The 20955-nt window shown below is 41.9% G+C and overlaps 1 protein-coding gene across 2 annotated transcripts; it reads left to right on the plus strand.

Annotated features, from left to right (window-relative positions):
* The first annotated feature begins 2538 nt into the window (after positions 1-2538).
* Positions 2539-20692, plus strand: ttc13 (tetratricopeptide repeat domain 13). 2 transcript variants are annotated; one of them, XM_027284044.1, is made up of 23 exons: positions 2539-2899; positions 5076-5170; positions 5849-5924; positions 6024-6094; positions 6200-6265; positions 7452-7544; positions 8533-8649; positions 8730-8840; positions 11224-11306; positions 11411-11552; positions 11650-11824; positions 12708-12864; positions 13156-13286; positions 13370-13502; positions 14115-14207; positions 14440-14523; positions 14658-14742; positions 15469-15578; positions 15661-15796; positions 16844-16923; positions 17063-17141; positions 18569-18648; positions 18739-20692. In XM_027284044.1, exons 1-23 carry the CDS (start codon positions 2731-2733, stop codon positions 18851-18853), a joined length of 2481 nt encoding a protein of 826 aa, XP_027139845.1. In that variant the 5' UTR covers positions 2539-2730; the 3' UTR covers positions 18854-20692. The 2 variants fall into 2 exon arrangements, with proteins under 2 accessions (XP_027139845.1, XP_027139846.1); XM_027284045.1 differs by having other exon boundaries at positions 15472-15578.
* The last annotated feature ends 263 nt before the right edge of the window (positions 20693-20955 follow it).

Genomic DNA, 20955 nt, shown 5'->3' on the forward strand with positions numbered 1-20955 from the left:
TCAGGTTACCGCAGGGGGGGAGGTAACCACGCCCACTGTCACTGTTCTCGTCCAATCACGTAAGAGTTTGATGCTGCCTTCAAGTGCTGTGGGAACGGCGGAAATATGAGACTCTTCAGGTGGTTTTTAAAATCAATATTGATGATTCTTATCAACAAGACATTTATACATAGACGCCGCATTAAGCGCTGAATCGTACGTCGACGTCGCCGCCATATTGGATGTGGCAGATCTGCCCGTAAACTAATGCAAGGAAATGGACTGAACTTCATAAAGCGCCTTTCTACAAAGTTCTTTAAGTTAATGTCTCTTATACACCCATTCACACACACACTAATATATCTGGGAAACAAACAGGCACCAAAAACAACGTATGTAACTTTTAAAGTGATGATTATAAATGTTTACTCCTTATGTAAGCACCAAACCAACATATGTATTTTTCTAATGCTGAGTGTTTACAGCTACTAATGTGTGTAACACTGTTACTGTGATGATAAATATTGAAATATTTATATTTAACATTTAATCTGTGTCTATAATAACCAGATCCTGAAATGTAGATGTGACATGAGGGTTTCTGAATAAAGAGCACTAACGTGTACATTACACGTGAACATATATACATACATATATATGTATGTATATATGTTCATGTAAGGAGTAAACATTTATAATCATCACTTTAAAAGTTACATACGTTGTTTTTGGTGCCTGTTTGTTTCCCAGATATATTAGTGTGTGTGTGAATGGGTGTATAAGAGACATTAACTTAAAGAACTTTGTAGAAAGGCGCTTTATGAAGTTCAGTCCATTTACTTGTATTAGTTTACGGGCAGATCTGCCTTATCCAATATGGCGGACTTGTTGACGTATCGCGACCAACGACCGACCCGCGGCGTCTATGTATATATGTCTATGCTTATCTATCAGAATCAGACTTTGATCTCAGTTTAAAATACAAGGGACATGACAGGTGCAAACATAAACATAAAAAAATATACATATTTAAAAGGCTGTTACAACAAGCAATGACAGGAGAAAAAGAAGGCACACAACCAGAACTGTTAATCAAAGTATTGAAAAGACATCAAATTAATACTTTTATATACTACATAATAATATGAAACCTGCAAAAACCCGCTTGGACACAGCCTGTGTGTGTATTTGGATACAAATAGTCTTGGCGACCCCTGGTGGAGGTTGAGGCTGTAATGTTTAGTACCACTGCTGCAGATGTGACCTATATTTCAGAATACTGCTGAACCGGATATAGCAATGTAACAGACAGTATACTGATTAAAGCCTCCCCAATAATTAATACACTTTAATTTGTTTGTAATTGCTCTCATGTAAATTATTTTGGTCTTATATTTGTGCTTTGATCATATATATATTCAACATTCATAAGACTGAATTTACAATATATACATGTAACAATATATACAAACAATTCTCAGTTTTGTACAGAATAAAAGCACATTGTTTATTTTTTTATTATTATTATGATTTGCTTTCTTCTTAGACAAATTTATGAGAACTGTTTGACATATTTTTTTTGGATGAGATAGGTAAAATGCAACTGTAACTATTAAGGCAAATGTTGTATAGGTTGTAGGATGCTTTTAATTTGAAAGTCACAATATAAGACGGTTTTGTTCATTCCAGCTGACTTGACACCAAAGATACTATACAACAGGAGATAACACATGACAACCTGCACTGATGATATGGAACGGTATGAAACACTTCCAAATCTCGTTTGGAAATTGTTGTGAACGTCGTGTGGATGAATGAAAACAGGTGTCATGTGTAAGAGAGAGACGTTTCAGAAAGACATTTAAATCGTCATAATTAATCTTCGGTGAAACTAGATCTACGATTTAGCCCCAAACAAAGCAGAGATATCGATTTTACTAAATCTTGCGAGAGTTAGTTGATGCGGGGACTGCGACATAGAGTTAATTTTTAATTTTAGTGTCAGAATGTTCAGAATGTTTGTTTGTGTTTTGTTTTTTTAATTGTTTCTCTTCATGCATGTGTGTATGTGTGTGAGTATGAGTGTGTTGTATTAAGTGTATATGCAGATTTTATTTTGTTTTATTTTTGTTTTTTATGGTTTCTCTTCATGCATGTGAGTATGACTGTATTGTATTAAGTCTATATACAGGTTTTATTTTGTTTTATTATTGTTTTTTTATTCTTTCTCTTCATGCATATGTGTATGAGTGTATTGTATTAAGTGTATATGCAGGTTTTATTTTGTTTTTTTTGTTGTTGTTTTTTATTGTTTCTCTTCATGCATGTGTGTATTGTATTAAGTGTATATGCAAGTGTATATTTTTTTTTTTATTATTGTTTCTCTTCATGCATGTTATTTAAAGAGAAGGGGGGGTGGGAGTTTATAAGTTCTCCTTCTCACTCCTTTTTCGAATATGTATTATATTATTTTTATTTTTATCTATCTATCTATCTATCTATCTATCTATCTATCTATCTATCTATTGACGCTGGGCGGGCCGGTTTAACGGCCGCCGCAGAGCATGCTGGGTAGTGTAGTTGTATCTGTAGTTGTTGTAGTCTCCCGGCAGGCTCGCGCTTGAGGTGGTTGGTCGCTCGCTCGCTCGAGCCGCCGCAGCAGCTTCTTCCTCCCTCTCTCTCTCTCCCTCTCTCTCTCTCTCTCTCTCTCTCTCTCTCTCTCTCCGGCGTCACTCACATGTAAAGCCCAACATGGCCCCTGCCAGCCGGGCCGTTGTTGTGGTCTCGGTGTCGCTGCTGTACCTGAGCCGGGCCATCTTCTCCTCCGAGTACTTCTCCACCCTCACCCTGTTCAACAACGAGCTCCACAAGCAGGGATGCAGCTCGCTGTCCGAGTGGGAAGAGTACGCGGCGGACTGCGGTAAAACTAACACTTTTTTCTGTCGGTTGTCGGTTGTTGCCACGTCCTCCTCCTCCTCCTCCTCCTCCTTCACCTCCTCCTTCTCCGGTTCAACTGTCACCGTCACCCCCCGGACTAGCTGTAACCGTTTGTATGCTAAGCTAATAACAACAAGCAGGTGACAGCTCCGGAGGTTTGTATCCGAAAATAAGCTCTCACCGCCGGGGAGGTGAGACGGTTGAAGCGGGGGGGAGGGAGGTTTGAACCGAAACACGGAGGAGAAACTTAAACCATAAACTCTGTACACGTTTTAGCTCACACACAAAAAACAACATGTTATTAACAGTAAAACCTGCATCTGATGTGCTTATTTATATATATTTAGTGTGTTTAATTAGATAAATCTCAGACAGGTGAACTGGTTGCACACGTTATTTAAATTAGTGCTGCTTGGCTTGCTGCACCTATTTTCTGACATGATTGATTAGCATGTTTTAATATAATATCCTGACACTTTTCACTTCATTTGCACAACCTCTGCTAAATGCTGCGACTTTCATTCATTGTCTATAGCCTCGTTTAATTTTTGTAATTGCTGTTGTTGTAGGAGATATTGCTGAAGTCAAAGGTCAATGGAGGAAAGAAAGTGTTCAGGAGCCTCTGATGTCTTATGCTGTATTATTTATTGAATTAGAGACACTCTCAAAGTTCGTCAGAAGTGCCTGAGTCGTTTAATTTTTGTAATCTCTATTTGTAGCTGTTGTTGTAGGAGAAATTGCTGAAGTCAAAGGTCAATGGAGGAAAGAAAGTGTTCAGGAGCCTCTGATGTCTTATGCTGTATTATTTATTGAATTAGAGACACTCTCAAAGTTCGTCAGAAGTGCCTGAGTCGTTTAATTTTTGTAATCTCTATTTGTAGCTGTTGTTGTAGGAGAAATTGCTAAAGTCAAAGGTCAATGGAGGAAAGAAAGTGTTCAGGAGCCTCTGATGTCTTATGCTGTATTATTTATTGAATTAGAGACACTCTCAAAGTTCGTCAGAAGTGCCTGAGTCGGTCTCACATTCTGCCCCAACTCATCCTGGTGGATCGACTTTAAACCCCAAGATAACACCACAAATACTACACGCCCAGAATTAGTCAAAGAGAATGTCTTTACCCATGGAGGTGTTATTGTCAGCATATTCTAGTCTGGAGACACAGATGTCTGTTTACACAGATTGGAACGTCAACAACAAGTTATCTATTATGTCTATGAAGGCAGCAACAGGTCTCTGTGACCCTGGACACCACAGTGTTGAGATAGACTGGCACCTACTGTTCCCAACCAAAGCCAAAACAACTAATACTGAGGACCTCAAGGCCCACACGTGACCTTGTGTAACCTAAGGAGAGAAAATTCCATAACTTGTATATAATATAAATCCAGATTAACTTTACTGTAACTTTACTGTATGTTTCCTGCGGCTCATGCTGCTACTGGATGTCGTAAAGTATCTATCTGTTGCATCAAAGTCCGTTTATGTTTATGCTGTATACCATTTTACCACACCTTATTAACATAACTCTGAAGAGACATTGTGTTCGCTATGATTAAAAATACACCTAAATATATATAGTATATGGGGATAATTGTTAAGTTTGGTGTATACTGAACACGCGTACCGAGTTATTACTATGGTGCTGTTACGTACGTGACCTCCCTGTAGTCATACTTGGAGGAGTACACTATCAAAATATTACAAAATATCTAATGCGTTACTCACTGGGTCACATTCCTGCCTGCAGTACGCATACATGAGCTCAGATGTGACCAAAAGTCAGCAGAATTGAAATGACGGGTTCAGAAACTCTGCAAGAAATATCGGGAGGATCAGGAGTACCGCTCTCCAACAGAATAGCTCTGGTTCTTGAGAGTCAACAATAAATAATCTTCCTTGCCTCCTGTGTGAACAGTTTGTAGCTGAGTCTACACTGCTGTATTTTAACGCCAGTCTTAAAGGTGCTACTTGGAGAGCTTAATATTTTGAGGACAGGTGGAGAAACACTGATCTAAACATCATCGTTGACCTTCCTCGAGTGAGGTCAGGTCTGCTTGAGGAGGCGAGTGTGTGACAGCTACGTTTTTAAATGAATATGAACTCCTGTGTTCAGTGTTTCCTTCCCGTAATAAGAGCTCTGTGTTATTCGTCTTTTCAGAGTCCTCAATTTTACAGCTGGAGGACCCGGACTGTGAGGAGGGAAGCAACCCGCCCTGCGAGTCCGTCTTCTCACTTAATGCAGAGAAGATCCTGGTGAGATCTCTCACACACACAAAGCATGTATATATAAATGATTTATTACCGAGCTAAAAAGAGTCCTGACAGTTTAGGTGTGGTCAGAAGTGTCCTGTGTCGCACCACACCCAACATGCACCTCGATACTAAGACTTGTAGTGTAGATTCAGGGGAGTTTAATCATTCAAATGTTTTATTTAAATATTCACAGAAGAGAATAACTTCCTAAGCAAGACTTTCTGATCATATGAACGTGGCAAACATTTGTTTTGTGCTGCCACAGCAACATTTGCGTGCAGCTTTGCATCCTGTAGTGGTGTGTGCATGAAGTCGTGCTGCCATTCTCTGTTTTAGATTACGCTAAATACAACTTAACACTCGGAGAAGGAGAGAAAACTAACAAACTAACCTCTCTATGCTTTAAACTGAATATTTATGACTACATGAGATTTTGTTTGGCAGCAGTGAAGCAGTATAACCTTGAGAGATGTTTAAAAACCCAACCAACAAAGGCTTTAAGTATGAAGTTTTTTAGCTTTTCCACATTTGAGACTTGCAGTTTTTGTGTGTTTCTCCTCCGTACAGTCGACTGACTGAGTTACAGACTTCACACAGGAAACCTTTAGCTCGTTTCCTGTTGTCGGTGCCATCCCTTCTTGACCTTGAATATGTTTTTTTTTCTTCTTCTTTTTGCAGAACCAGGCCAAGTTGTTTATAGAACAGAAAAAAATCCCCTTCCCTGTAGATAACCACAACACAAACGAAGAACTCGGTAAGTTTGCGTGACGCTTAAATGCAAACTTTATTTATTTCTGAACGGATTTACATGTTTTTGACGCCTCCTCCATCATCACTCCTTCTGTCTCTGCAGCTATAGGCTACGTTCTGATAGGCAACGGTCTTTATGATGAAGCCATCAAACACTTCTCACTCTTATTACAGGTGTGTGTGTGTGTGCGCTACTTTCACTCTCAGTACTTCACTCTTTTATTTGTGTTGAAGCCATGAATCATTTGCACTGATTCATTTTGTGTGTTTTGATAAAAGGGCGACCCGGAGCTGGTCAGCGCCATCTATGGGAGAGGGATAGCTTATGGGAAGAAAAGTCTACAGGTGAGTGATAGAAGTGGAGCACAGCGGCTGTTTCCTGAAACCCTAAAACACCTTGCAACCACTGACAGTATAAAGAGTGGACGACATATACGTGACGTCACCCGTAAGGTCCTGCCCCTTCCACCTCCTGCAGTCCTAAGCCATCTGTAACGGCACCCACCTGTCAGTCAAAGCGTCCACGCTCCTAATCCTGCATAACTTTAAGCCTTAATATAATGTGAACAGGTGAGTTGTATATAAATTCACCCTCAGTACAGTTGTCATGAACGGGGAAATTAGCTACAGAGACCAAAACTGTTTTTTGTACCAGGCTGTAAACATGTTTATTTCTGCTGTGAAACATGGGGACTTATGGAGACTGACTCACTTCTGGAGCCAGCCTCAAGTTGAGGTTTGAGGAATTACAGTTTGGCACAGCCTCGGAGGTTGCCGCCTGCTTGTAAACTCTTAAAAACACGCAGTAGAAATAGAAGTTTCCTTCTTCGCCAGCCGTTGAAATGCGTCGCATAAATTCCAGCTCTTGCCTCGAGCTCTTCGAGAACATTCACAAAGTCATAAAACGAGTAATAAAGTGATGACTTAGACTTTTTTCTTTTCCAAAATAATGTGTGTTTGTTTGAGCTCAATTATTAATGAAAGACAAACACACCATTCAGCGCCGTGCTGTAGCCATAGTCGAGGTCTTCAGAGTATTCATAGCAGATGGCTCTGTCTATGTTCTCTGTATTGATGGCATCAAAACCAGTCGCGTTGAGTCTTAATTGAATTGGTTTGCTTATATTCGTTTTATGCCAAAACGTTCATAAAATTAAAAACAATACCTTTTTGTTTTTCTGAGAGCAGCATCAGTATTTGGCAGCGTAGGAAGTTGTTGTGGGGAAAAAAGGCATCCAGGGTTTTTTTTTTTTTTTGGTGACAGCAGCAGTTTCAGTTAAACGCAGAATGACTCAGTGTGTCATTCGATGAATGCAAATTCAGCCTGCCTGCCTGCCGGGACTCTGCAGTTATCAGAGTGTGCCCTCCAGAAAAACAGGCTGGACAGCAGTTTTTTTTTTTTTATTTCTTTATTTTAAAGTCGTTTGTGGCTCAGCTCCCAATTTCTGTTCACTACACATTACGGTTTATGTCGACAAAATGTAACTGCCCTCCTCCCCTTCTCTTCCCTTTCTCTTTGTCTCCACGCCAGGACATAAAGAATGCTGACTTGGCGTTGTACGAGCTCAACCGAGTCATCACTCTGGAGCCTAACTGGCCCGAGGTCTACGAGCAGAGAGCAGAGGTGAGGCTCGTACGCAGAGGTGACAAAGAGAGTGACGCAGTGCCACAAGTCATTTATTAGCGTTTGGAGCTCCTTCAGCACTTTAAAAAGTCACATTTAACTGATTGAATTTCCATATTCAGAACTTTTTCTGTAGAAAGTTGCCTTCGTTTAGTTTTGTAGCTAATTTCCCGGCTGAAACAGATTAATCAGCACTTTATCTGATCAGTTTGAGTCCGATAAGCCGAGTGTTACAGGCTTCTTCATAACATCCGATACAGTCAGAGGTCGTAGGGTAGCAAAGACACCATGTTTCTAGACTGTGTGTAGGGGAAGAGAAGGAGATTAGTCATAGTGCAGCTTAGTGTGTGTGAGATATAAGTTATTACAACTTTAAAAGCAGCAGAACAACAAGCTGACGTGTCAAATTAATGTGCAGATAAATATGTTTGACGCACAAATGACGGTTAAGTCACCATTACTGCAGCAAGCGGTGAGGATCACACTATACGTGTGAAAAACAGATGTCCTCTCCTGGGTTTCACTCTGAGGCTTTTTCATGAGCCGTTTCCTCTTTAAAGAAAACCTCAAACCAGCCAGAATACATCTCTGATCAACCTGATAATGCGAAACTAGTTACACGGTCTTTGCCGGAACTGACACTGAGCGATTACATCTTTATGAACTCATCAAGCACAATGCAACAGAAAGATTTAACAACACTGTGCAGCCCAAAGTCCAAAAATCTGACTCGATTTTGAGTCGTCGTATTTAAATCCTGTTGTACGAGATCCGACATGTTGTTATTTTTAAAACTCTCCACCTTCATCTGAAAGGAAACGCAACAACAGCAATAGAGAAAATCAACCACAGATAGTCGATCGCATGCGACAAACATGACAAACGTCACACAAACCAAAAATAAAAAAAGTCATTTGTGCAATGACCAGCTTTAAGAATTCGATGTTCTTTAACTGTTTTGAAAATCATCTTTGTGTCTTTTCTTTAGATCCTCTCTCCTCTGGGTCGTATCAGCGAAGCTCTGGCCGACCTGACCAAAGCCATCCAGCTGCAGCCGTCGGCCCGTCTGTACAGACACAGAGGAACACTGCTCTTCATCTCAGAGGTGTGAAACGCATCAAATATTCTGCGTGTGCACCTCAGTGCTCGCAGTGTACTAAACAGGTGCTTTCGCCTTCCCACCAGGACTATGTGGCAGCTATGGAAGACTTCCAGCAGTCTTTAGAGCTGAAGAAGAATCAGCCCATCGCCATGCTATATAAAGGCCTCACCTTCTTCCACAGAGGCATGCTCAAGGTACGGCTGTGTGTGTGTGTGTGTGGGTGAAAAACACTTGCAGCACAAACACTTTTATTTACTTGTACTATTATGAACTTTCAACATGATCATCATCAAGAGAATCTGAGTATTTTATGGTGGAAAGTGGGTTTAAAAAAACAAAAAACTAAAAGTCGAAATGAGATTTTTCAGTTAGGACGTCGGCTTGATCGAAGCTTGTGGTGTTTAGCTCCTGTCTTCACATTTCTATGTGTTTAAATGGTGCAGATTGCTCTATAAAACCATCTAGCCAAGCTGTCCGAAGTGACCACATCAGTTTGTTTAGCAAACCTCGCAGCAGGAAGAGGTTTCCGCGTTTCACGCCACAGTTTCACAGCATCAGTTTGTTGCCGAGACAGTCACTGACAACAAAACCCAGACGCTCTGCCTGAGTCGACTGCTCGTCTGTCTGCACAGTCATTCCTTCGATGGAATAACCTTTTTATACGCAAATCAAATAAATCAAGACTCATTGCTCCACGAGGGAAAGTTACAATTCCAGATCGAATACTGCTGATTATGTCGTCATTTGTCGTCCACATTTTGATAAATTGTTGTCGGCCTCTGTTTTTTTTTTTTTTTGCTGTGAGGCTCGTCTGCAAAGCTCCTTCAGTTGCTGTTTTGGTCACGTGTGTGTCTGCTGTTTTTTTTGGTTGTGTGTATCACCTCTGCTACCTCTCCCCTAACTAATTTCCTGGGGGAAACCCTGCACAGCCTATAAGGCAGCTGACTGCAAACAAAAACAAGTACTGTGATGTACTCGGTGGTGCGCTGTGGGAATTAGAGTTCGTGATAGTGGAATCTGCTGCAGGTAGCCCTCACGGAAACAAAGTCAACATTGCACATCTGTTTTTATCAGTTCACTTCTGGGGAAAATGGTGTGAATAGACTCTTTGTCTGCTCAGGTGGTAGACGCCCCATTCCTTGTTTTCAGACATGAAACCAAGCAGAACACAGTCAACTTTAAAACAGTCTTTTCTACGACTGCATGGATAGACTTTGTGTTTTTGTGCAGACAAGCATGTTCATCTTGCGCCCTCCTGACCGGGACAAAACCCTTTCAGATGATCCAGAACGTGGCGGCGTGCCAAAAGGTCACACGTTACCCCGCTGTCTACCTGTAGCAGCCCCAGGGCCGGGTGATACGGACCAAAAGTCATATCTCGATATTTTTTAGCTGAATGGCGATACTCGATATATATCGATATTTTTTCTGTGGCTGGATAATTTCATAATGGCCCGCCGGGTAAATCGCACTCCCACCACTCATACTACAAGTCCCATAATGCACTGCAACAGCTGACACACAGGTCAAGACCTGTGCACCACCTCTAACCCCGCTGCTACACATTAATCCGTGGTCCAGCGTTGACAGCTTAGAGACTTTGTTGCTATATTTAGTAACTGGAGACCTGGACAGAGCGAGAGGAGAAATAAAAGCCAACTGGCGGCTCAAGGGAATCGATATTGATTAAAATCTTCTGCACCCACCTACTGGAACGTCCACATACAGACATGTGTTACCTCCCCCAATGGACGACGCCTGGCTCTGCCACCCGGACGCTCGGGGCGATCCAAACTGTTGTTCCCCGTTGGTGGAACGTCCTACGAGTTCCTACCAGATCAGGGGCTTCAAAAACCTCCTGAAGACCTCCAGCTCTTCAGAGCGGACCTCCTCTCCAACACTACCAACAAATGGACATGATCAATCTGTCCATTACCATGAAATCTGTTACAGATATACAAGCCCGATCTTTTGACTTTTCTTTTAGCGCCATCGGTAGGTCAGAACCTTCACAACAACTGCTCGTTGGATCGGCATTCATGGCTGCAGCTCGCATCTCTGCAGTCTCATTTCAGCACGTTGAAGTCTCAAACTCAAAGTCGTAATAACTACGGGGCTGTTGGATGTTTTGAAAAACACTTCTGGTCTCTAAGACAAAGAGGAAAATGTTAAAGCTAATATTAACATGTAAGAGGAAGTTGTGGTATTTCTAGCAAATGAAATGACAACGTCTGGACTCTGCTGTAGTATCTCCGGCACATCTGCTGCTGCTGCAGAGGTGGAAGTCTCTGAAACTCAGTCGATTTGCATGCAAAACATTTTTTAAAGTCTCTGCTCAGGAGCAGCTACAAGGTGGCTCCAAACTTATCAGAATCCTATAAACAGTGGTCGCTCAAGTCACACTGCGACGGCCTTCGTGAGCCACGATCTGTCGACAAAATCTGGATATTTCTCATGTGAGGCCTGAACCGCCTGCTGAGTCAGAACTTGAGGTCTATCCACATCTTCCCTTGTTGCAACTTCCTGTTATCGCTGTGTTGTCACCCTGTGTGAAAATCTGTTGTTTTCCCTCCTCAGGAAGCCATTGAGACATTCAAAGAGGCCCTGAAGCTGAAGTCTGACTTCATAGATGCCTATAAAAGCCTCGGGCAGGCCTACAGGTACAGCCGGGCTGTGGTTATTTGCATTAAAGGAATTGAGAGTCTGAAATCTTTTCCTCTTTGCCTTACTAACACCTCTTGGTATCTCTTCTTCCTCTTTCCAGAGAGCTGGGGGATTTCGAGTCCGCGATGGAGAGCTTCCAGAAAGCTCTCATGTTGAACCAGAACCACATCCAGTCTCTCCAGCTCAGAGGCATGATGCTGTACCACCACGGCTCACTGCAGGAGGCCATAGGCAACTTCAAGGTATCCTCCACTCCTTTTTTCATGCAGTGTATCGTACCTCAAACTATCCATCCAGCAGCAGTCCAACCCTTCTTCTCTCCTCCCGTCCGTCCTCCAGAGGTGTCTTCAGTTGGAGCCCTACAACGAGGTGTGTCAGTACATGAAGGGGCTGAGTCACGTGGCGATGGGGCAGTTCTACGAGGGCATCAAAGCTCAGACTAAAGTCATGCTGAACGACCCTCTGCTGGGACAGAAGGCCAGCTCTGAATACCTCAAAGTGAAATACCTCAGAGGTCGGTGCTCCTGCACACACACAAACACAGACAGTCAAGTGACTTTATATTGATGTAATCATATCGAGTCTTTATTAGTCATTATAAAGCTCTTATCGATGCTTTATTCTGCATGATCACTAGACAGTTAAATAAAGATGAACCTTTTTTCTGCATCATCATCCTGAAACCTGCAAGTTCACGCCACTGCGACAAGACGAGACTATCATCGCCATAGCAACAACTTAAAATATGAATGAGGGTGGTGATGGTGAGACGCTTGCAACACTCTCTAGTAGTGATTAAACGGGGGTGATCCAAAACTATTTCGACCAGCTCACACTTTGTCACCTCGCTTACGAGCTGATTGGCTGTTAGAACAGGTGACCAGCCAATGGCAGAGTCGAGCTGCGTTAGGTTAGGACTCTTTGGTGTGAACTGGCCTCAATAACCTCCAAATTATAACATGTAAGGAAGTTGTTGTACATGAACCACAATATTAATATACTCTAATCAGTATGAATACTCACTTTAATAACAAATCTGATGTAAGAAAACACAGATAGTGTCCAAATAACTCTAACCGAAGTGTCTTAACTCAGATCGTGTTCCTTTTTCTAATCTCGTTTATAAATAATTCAGTCGTAGTTTGACACTTTTTGACCCGCACAGGTTCCCTAATCTAAAGTTACCTCCTGTTCACACTTAAAGTAAGTCGGTCCATTACAGCACCTTCTTCTGAAGTGATGGTTACGCCTTAAAAACATGCGCATGTCTCATTTTTCTTGTGGTGTAACCCGACAGTAACTCAGAGGTTATTGATGGTCTAGTAGCTGAAGCAGAATGAGACATTATATTATATATTATATCTCATGTTCTCTCTTTTTTTTTTTTTTTCTTCCAGAGTACTCTCGCTACCTGCACTCTCACCTTGACATCCCTGTAGCAGAGTATAATGTGGACCAGGACCTACCTGGAAACTTTAAGAACCACTGGGCCAAAAATCTGCCTTTCCTAATAGAAGATTATGAAGAACAGCCCGGCCTGCAGCCGCATATCAAGTAAGTTTGATGGCTTCATCACAGCTGAGCGTAACCGGAAGCTGTACCTGTGATTACTGTGAGATCAAATTAAAACTGCAGTTATTGTCAACAAGTGACAGGATTAGATTTATATCTTTTCATGAGCTCAAAGCGAGGCAAACACCTGAATTATTCTCCACACAGATGTCTTTTTATGCCTCTGTCAGCAGCCTGAAACTTGTTTCTTCTGTTTGACGGGTTATACATTTCATAAAGTCACCCACAAAAGACAGTTCATCCTCTATATCTTCGTATCTTCGTGGTTTGCAGGGACGTCCTGCCGCAGAACTTCGACAGCTACAGCAGTGAAGTCCAGAAGCTGATCTGCACGGCCGACCACTTGGGGGCACTAATGCAATACGACACTCCTGGTTTCTTACCCAACAGGAGAATACACAGAGGTACAACTGATGAACGCTCTTACAGATAAACAAAGTATTGACAGCAGCAGTATGACTGAGAGTTTGTTGTTTTTGTTTTTCAGCCATGGGTTTAGCGACCCTGGAGGTGATGCAGGCTATGCATCGGACGTGGAGCAACTCCAAAGTGCGAGTCAACGGCAAGACCAGGCAAATGCAGTGGAGAGACATGTTCGACATAGCTGTAAAATGGAGGAGGTGAGCAACTTAAACCTGTTTTCACATATAGAAACCCAGATTTATTTGCCAGGAGTGTGGGTGAACATGAAGGCACAATCATTTCTGGATCATCTGGAGGACAAAAAAAGGTCGTAGTGAGCTCTACAGACCAGGACGGTACAATAAAAGTGACTGTAGATGTAATTTATTGACTTTGATTGATTGTTACTCTTAAAACATCCACGCCAAAGCGTCTGGATAGATGTGAACAACAAACAAAACTCCCCAAAAATGTCTCCGTCATATTCCAAGAGAAGGAGAGAGTGTGGAATCCGAATCATCTTCAGGAAATAACCCAAAAACACAAGGGAGAAGAAAGACAGGCAGTTTATAATTCCTTATGCTTAAACCACCTTGCATAATAAAATAAAGTCTGGCCTTGAGATCGTATTCAGCAAGTCCTCAGAGAAGTCACATCACAGCGCTGAGAACTGAGAATGAGTCACTAAACTCTCTGAACTGTCAGATTTCAGTCACTTTACAGACCAAAGTCAACCTTTTAACACATTTTCATGCCCTACCAAAGAGTCTTTGGTCCTAGGCTGATTAGATTTCAGCGTTGACAGAAAGCTTTTCCCTGTGCCTCCGTAGGATTGCGGATCCAGACCAGCCAGTTCTGTGGTTAGACCAGATGCCCGCCAGGAGTCTCAGTCGAGGCTTCAACAATCACATCAATCTCATCAGGTAACAACTCGAGCCCCATCCCCGAGGACGCAGTCTGACACGTTCATTGGTCCCCTGAGCGACTCGGATTTCCATGCGGCGTCGCTTCAGGGTTTTTCTCACCTTTGTAGTGCCAAAATATTTTCTTTAAATTCCTCGTTATACGATCCGGTTTCACCGCGGCCTCGGCTCTGACGAGCATTTCTTCACAGGATGTTGAAATCTTTTCTTTCTTTCTTTTTTTTTTCTTCAGGGGACAAATTATCAACATCAGATACCTGGCCTACTTTGATAACATCCTGGACTTTATCAAAGACAGAATACTGGTGTACCACGGGTAAATCACACCACACAGTTATCTTAATATGAAGCAGAATTATGGAAATAATGGTTTCCTCCAGGCCTGATTCATTTTGCACGAGCGTGTTGAGGAAGTGAAAACTAACTAACAAGTTCTTGTTTATTTTTCAGGGCGTACAATCCCCGAGGACTCTTAGAGGTCCGTCAGGCTCTTGAAAATGTGAATAAAGTAGAAGATCTGCTTCCGATAATGAAGGTAAGGATGAAAAAACGGGAAAATTAGATGAGAAGGAAGTTTAGAGAGACAAAAGTGATGGAAATGAGAAGTAGAAGTAGACTTTGAGTTGAGATTTCCAGGTCAGGCTCAACATTTAGTTGTGTTATGTCAAAACCTTTGAAGCATGGCAGGTCATGGTTCTGCTTGATTGGTTGGGAGCAAGTTGCTGCCCCAAGTGAAGGTGATGGGAAAATGGAGCGTAAGATGGACCGGTGGGTTGGTGCGGCGTCAGCAGTACTGTGGACGTTGCACTGGACCCTGGAGCTTGGAAGGCAAAGCTCTCGATTTTTCCAGTCCATCTACGTTCCAACCCTCACACATCGTTATGAGGTGACCCAAAAGAATGAGACTGCAGATACAAGCTGCCAAAATGAGCCGGGTTCAGCCTTAGAGACGAGTTCGGACATCCAGAGGGAGCTTGAAGTAGAGACGTTGCTCCTTCACATTGAAAGAAGCCAGCTGAGGTGGTTCGGGCCTTCTTGGTGCCTTCCTTTGGAGGTGTTCTATGTTTGTCCAACTGGGAGGAGACCCCGGGGCAGACCCAGAACCTGCTGGAGGGACTACATAACCCATCTAGCGTGGGATCGCCTCAGGTCGCTGTTGAAGCAGAACTTGTGGTTATGTTTTGGTTGTTTTACATCTCACGGTCGTTCAGCAGTGAAAACCCAGGATGGTTGTTTTTTTTTCTGTCTTTATTTCCTGAAGCAGTTCAACAGTAAAACCAGAGATGGCTTCACGGTCAACTCCAAGGTGCCGAGCATGAAGGATCCTGGGAAAGAATACGACGGTTTTACCATCACCATCACTGGAGACAGGTACGATGTCTGTCTGGTTGATTTAAAGTGATGCACTGAGATGAAGTAAACAAACTAATTCCCACTGTTTTCTGCGATCTAGGGTAGGCAACATGTTGTTCTCAGTCGAGACTCAGACGACAGAAGAGCGGACGCAGCAGTACCAGTCGGAGGTAGAGTCCATCTACAAAGACCTCACCGCCAAAGGAAAGGCATTAATGCTGTCCACTGAACTCGGGGTAAGATTTATCTCTCCTGTTAACCGGAGACATTCTCAATACGTTGATTTATGAGACGACGGAAACATTAAATACATATTAACCTGATTAGGAAAGATTCCTGGTAACCCTCTGCAAAGAAAATGTGACAGATGGTCGTAGAGCTGATGTGACAATCGATGGAAAGTCAGTCGCCAACATTTGATAATCATTTAAGCGTTGAAGTGCGATCAGATCGGTCAAACTCCTGCACAGGCAGCCTGAAATGTCTCTGAAACTGAGACTATCCCGGTGGATTCATGGACTTAACTGATAATCTTACCTGAGTGTGTGTGTTCTGGCTTTGTTTATATCATTAACCCTCCAATTTTCGCAATTTACTCCATAAAATAATGACGAGAATAAGTTTAATTTGTTTTGAGAGAGTGGTGGTTGAGCGACACAGACAGTGAATGAGAGTGAGCGAGCACCAGCCGGTTAATATACGATGTTGCAGTTGTATTCATCACAAACATCCTGTTTTATTTGGGGTAACTGGTCCTTTATTTTGGAGGTCAGTCAGATAAAAAGGGTGACACAAAGTGAAGTCGACCGTCAGTGCAGTGGTTTCCCGCCAGCATCTGACAACGATCAACGCATTTTTTTATTTGAAATTCTCTCCTCGTTTCCTCTCTTTCACTTTTCTAGACAGACGGACAAGGCAGGAATTTAATTAATCCTCTGGAGAATATCACAATTTTTGTGTTTTCCAGCTGTGTATGTGTTTTCCAGCTGGTTGTTCAAGGCGACTTCCAGACTAACCGTGAAAGTTTGTCCGTTCAACCTCGGCTTGTTCGGCTTTCTGTTATTGTAAGACAATTTGTCGCACCCAACAATGCGCCTGTTGTTGTTGTTATCGACTCTGCTGTGAAACTGATACCTGGAACAAAATATGAATAACCCTTTTCATTACACCTGCAGCCTTCTCTGCTTTCACCCTGTTTATCAAGAATAACGTGAAAACGAGGACAGCACACAGCGAAGGCGGTTAAAAACAAATGTCGACTCTGATGACCTTTGTCCTTTCAGGATGCAGATGCCGTGTGCAACCTGATCCTCTCATTGGTTTATTACTTCTGCAACCTCATGCCCCTCTCCAGAGGGTCCAGGTAATTTCATAACACATGACAGAACGTGCATTTGAACACGTTTCATACTTACTGAGGAAGCTTTTCTCTCCTCCTCTAAATGTGCAGCAAGTTTTAGCTGTGATCTTGACACCGGTTTGTTTTCCTGTTTTCTCCTCAGTGTTGTAGCCTACTCAGTCGTCATGGGGGCACTGATGGCCAGTGGGAAGGAGGTCATCGGCAGGATCCCGAAAGGAAAGGTAAACGTGTGTTACAATAGCTTGTAACTTGGGAACAATAGATGTAGTCTGAAAACAGACATGAAGGTGTCGGAGGGGTGAAAACCCTCTAAAAGATTCTTCAGGCTTTAAAGCAAAGGTCTTGAGGCGCTGCAGACTTATAAAAAGTCCCGAATCGAACCTGCTCATGGTGCCGATAACAATACAGAGGAGGATGGAAACCAGTTGTAAATTTTGGGGCGTCCAAATGAGCAAAAAATTAGATTAGAAAGTCCAAACTTTAGAACCAAGCTGACATCTTGATTTATTTATATTATATAAACATGGTTGAGTCACTTTATCTTCAGTTTGGCTCCAAAGCAAAGTCGTGTTTAACTTTATTGTCTAAACTCAGTTCGTGCTCGGGATTGTTTCCACTCTTCTCTGAATCTTTTTTGGACCTTTTCGAGGATTCTGTAAATCTTTTATTATCGCTATATTTATGTGTTGGAAGAGAAGTCGAGATCCAGGAGTTGAGTTTTTATCTCCAACAACCTCTCAGAGCTGAACAGAAACGTTACTACAAGGTGGTTTTATAACAAACTTTCAACACAGTTAAGTATTTAATTTGATCATAATCACTGTCATGGATTGATCGTGTATCGTATGAATATCCAGCACAGTGTTTCACTGAATGAACAGCATGTGAGGTGTCAGATTAAAGTCCCAACTTAACGTCTCATCACTTTAATCATTAAACCTTTAAACTCGCTGCTTTAATATCACACGGCTCTTTCCAACATTCATACAAACAGAAGAACGCAGTCCATAAAAGAGGAGCCGAGGATCAGTTACTCCCGTCGTTGTTCCGAACATGCGTTACATAAGCTCCTAACATCAGCTCCATTGATGCACGCATTGAAGCCTCTCCAGACATTGCGTCTGTCACGTTCCAGAAGTCTCGACGGAGAACTGGGAAGTTTATCTGAAAAAAATTCTCACCCGGCCGAGCAGACGTTATTGTTCCTGAAACAAAAAGCCACGTTCAGACGGAGCAGAAACCCGATCAGGTGTTAGAAGTCTCTGAGAAGTTCAGCTGAGGACGCTTGTTGAATGTCCAGCTCTCCGTTTGCTCGACTCAAGAACGTCTGGAGAAAACCGTGAGAGAACACAGAAATAAACACGACTAGGCTGGACCGTGTAATATCTGAGTTAATAGTTATAATCGAGATGTTTGATTTGAAAGAGATCTTTTAGTCTTCAGATAGTAACTGAGGGCTGGTCCCACCGATTTATTTTGAAAGAGCGAAGGCCAATGGGGAAACTCCAACACTCGACTGGTAATAAGTTGTAAACACGAGTTTCTAGTACCCAACTGTGGCTGAACTGCAAAAAAACAGCAGAATTATTGGATTTATTCCATCTGAAGAGCGTTTTCTAACGCGTTTGTTGGACTAATTCTGTTTCAGTTGGTGGATTTCGAAGCCATGACCACGCCCAGTCCAGATGGCTTCAGTAAAACAGCTAAATCCTGGATGAATCTCAAAAGGTAAGAAGAAGATAAAACATGTTCTTGGTTTGTTTTGTTTCTTCTCTTCTTCTCAGTCAGTTTTTTAAATACTTTTGTCTTTCTCAACAGTTTGCCAAGTTGGTACCAGAGTCTTCCGTCAGTAGCGGAGACCTTCCCGTCGACCAGAACGATGATCGAGGTTCTCAACACAGACTCGTCCTCACACTGTCCGAAGAAGTCCTAACACGACGACTTCTTCTTCTACTTCTTCTTCTTCTTCTTCATAGGAGAGAAGTCGGTTTAATAAAAGTCTTTAATAATGGAGCTTCTACACTGGGTAGAAAAAAAAAGGGACTGTCTTCTTCTGCAACCCAAATAAAACTGGACTCCATAAACATCCAAATGTTTGATGGTAAACGTTAAAGATCCTGCCGTTCTCCGTCATCCTCCCTTAAACACTCCCTCACTCTTAACAGCGACTGTCGAGGCTGATGTTTTTATTTTCCAGTCCTTAATTATTTTATAATATAATTTGAATTTCATCAAAGTATGTGATGGTTTTTAAAAATGATTAGCCCCAATATTTCCACACTCCAGCTGTTAGGGGGGAAAGATGACGGAGAACGTTACGTGTCACGTTTTGGGATGCAGAAGCGATTCTGTCCGCACACTTTTTCTCTGCTTTATAGGCGTCGCGCTGAAACACCCAAAGCACAAAGTCCATCTCACGAACCATCGGCACGAACAACCCTACGTTGTATAGTGAAAGTCTTTAGATCACCATGAACTTTAATTAGTTTAAGTTTTGGACTGACACTGAAGTTATCGCCACTTTAAAACGTCTCAGCCTATCAGCAGAGAAGGAGTCTGGGAGGATTTTAAAAACATAAAAAACAAAAAACCTTCAGGGCTATTTGAATTCCACTCGGGATACTTGAAGCAGTCTCTTTTTTTATTTTAGTTTTCTCGACACTTCTTGCAGGAAGTGTCGCTTCTCTTACCGGGTATTGAATCCCGCTTTCTTTTTAACGTGACCAATAGAAGGGTTCGTGTACGGATTGGGTTGACTGCTGAACTTACACGAGAGCAACAGTCAGAGATTTTAGAGGACTTCTGAAGAGAGATTAGAATAAAGAGATAATTATGAATATTTAAGTAACTTATCAATTAGAAATACCAAATGTTTGCTGGTTCCAGCTTCTCAAATGTGAAAGTTTCTTGTTTTTACGTCATTATAAATTGAATAAATCTTGGTTTTGAGAAAATTTGAGGACGAAGAAAACAAGAAAAATCTAAATAAATATGCAGTATATCCTCTTGAATTCAAGACTTACAAGTCTATGACTTGTGATTTCCATCTTTAAGTTCATTTATTTAATTTAATTTAGCATTTATTAAGTTTAAATTCAAACCCAAGGAGCAGAAATAAATCCTCCTGAATGTTCTCTGACTGCTTGCTCTCGTCAAGGATTAATTATAAATAAACGAGGGGCAGGGGAAGCACACCACAAACTGTCGTTTCTTTTCTTTGCTATCATTCCTTTAACTCTGATTTTTTTGATGAACTCACAACACCAGTCAAACAGTCTTAAATAAACCATCAAATACTTTATTTTTGTGGTTTTTTAGATCAGCGACTGAAGTCACAGACGTCCGGAGAAAGGGAAATCTCACTTCTGTTTGAAAGATTGAACCAAATTTAACGTTTACAGACGAAAAAATCATCAATTTTCTGTCTTCCGTAATTCAGAATAATCTTGTTTTAATCTGTCGGTTTAAGCACAAAGAGCCTCAGCGGATAATTCACCTGAATGATCTCAAAGTTTTCAACAGACGTAACGAATTCGAGGTTTTTTTTAACGTTCACGTATCGTCACTGGAAAGTCTTCATTTAACGTCCACATCTGCTTTATTTTACAAAGTCTGTCACTTCTTTTGCCTCCTGTAATTTTGTCGATGATTGTGCTAATTTTCTTGTTGTGCTGCTGACCCCGGTTCATTAAGTGCTTCGGTGGAGGAGGGAATGTTTTATTGAACGAGTGAATGAATGTTCAGCAGTCAATAAAACTGGTTGACAATTTAACAGCCTTGGTTCTTTTTTCAAATTTTTTTTTTACCCTTTTTTTAAGGAAAATCTGTGGAAGCCAATTTCAGCCTTAGACGATTTAAGTTCTCTCAGATCCATCAGAGTGTAAAGACGGGGACGGAGGTGGACGATATCGTCCTCGGCCTCTCGAGATCGGCTCCAGTCTACCGTGGATTACATTATCCACATTTTCATACACTCGACTGTCCTTTTGGTTTCTCAATATCTCAAATTAATTATGTCATTATCTCGGGGAAAAC

The sequence above is a fragment of the Larimichthys crocea genome, chromosome XI (genome assembly GCF_000972845.2).
Source record: "Larimichthys crocea isolate SSNF chromosome XI, L_crocea_2.0, whole genome shotgun sequence".
In the NCBI taxonomy this organism is placed as follows: Eukaryota; Metazoa; Chordata; class Actinopteri; family Sciaenidae; genus Larimichthys; species Larimichthys crocea.

Excerpts from the sequence above, each read along its gene's own strand:
- ttc13 (XM_027284044.1), top strand. The coding sequence starts at position 2,731 with ATGGCCCCTGCCAGCCGGGCCGTTGTTGTGGTCTCGGTGTCGCTGCTG. Across the intron at positions 11,825-12,707 it reads CAAAGTGAAATACCTCAGAG|AGTACTCTCGCTACCTGCAC; the intron begins GTCGGTGCTCCT and ends TTTTTCTTCCAG. Across the intron at positions 14,743-15,468 it reads ATCTGCTTCCGATAATGAAG|CAGTTCAACAGTAAAACCAG; the intron begins GTAAGGATGAAA and ends TATTTCCTGAAG.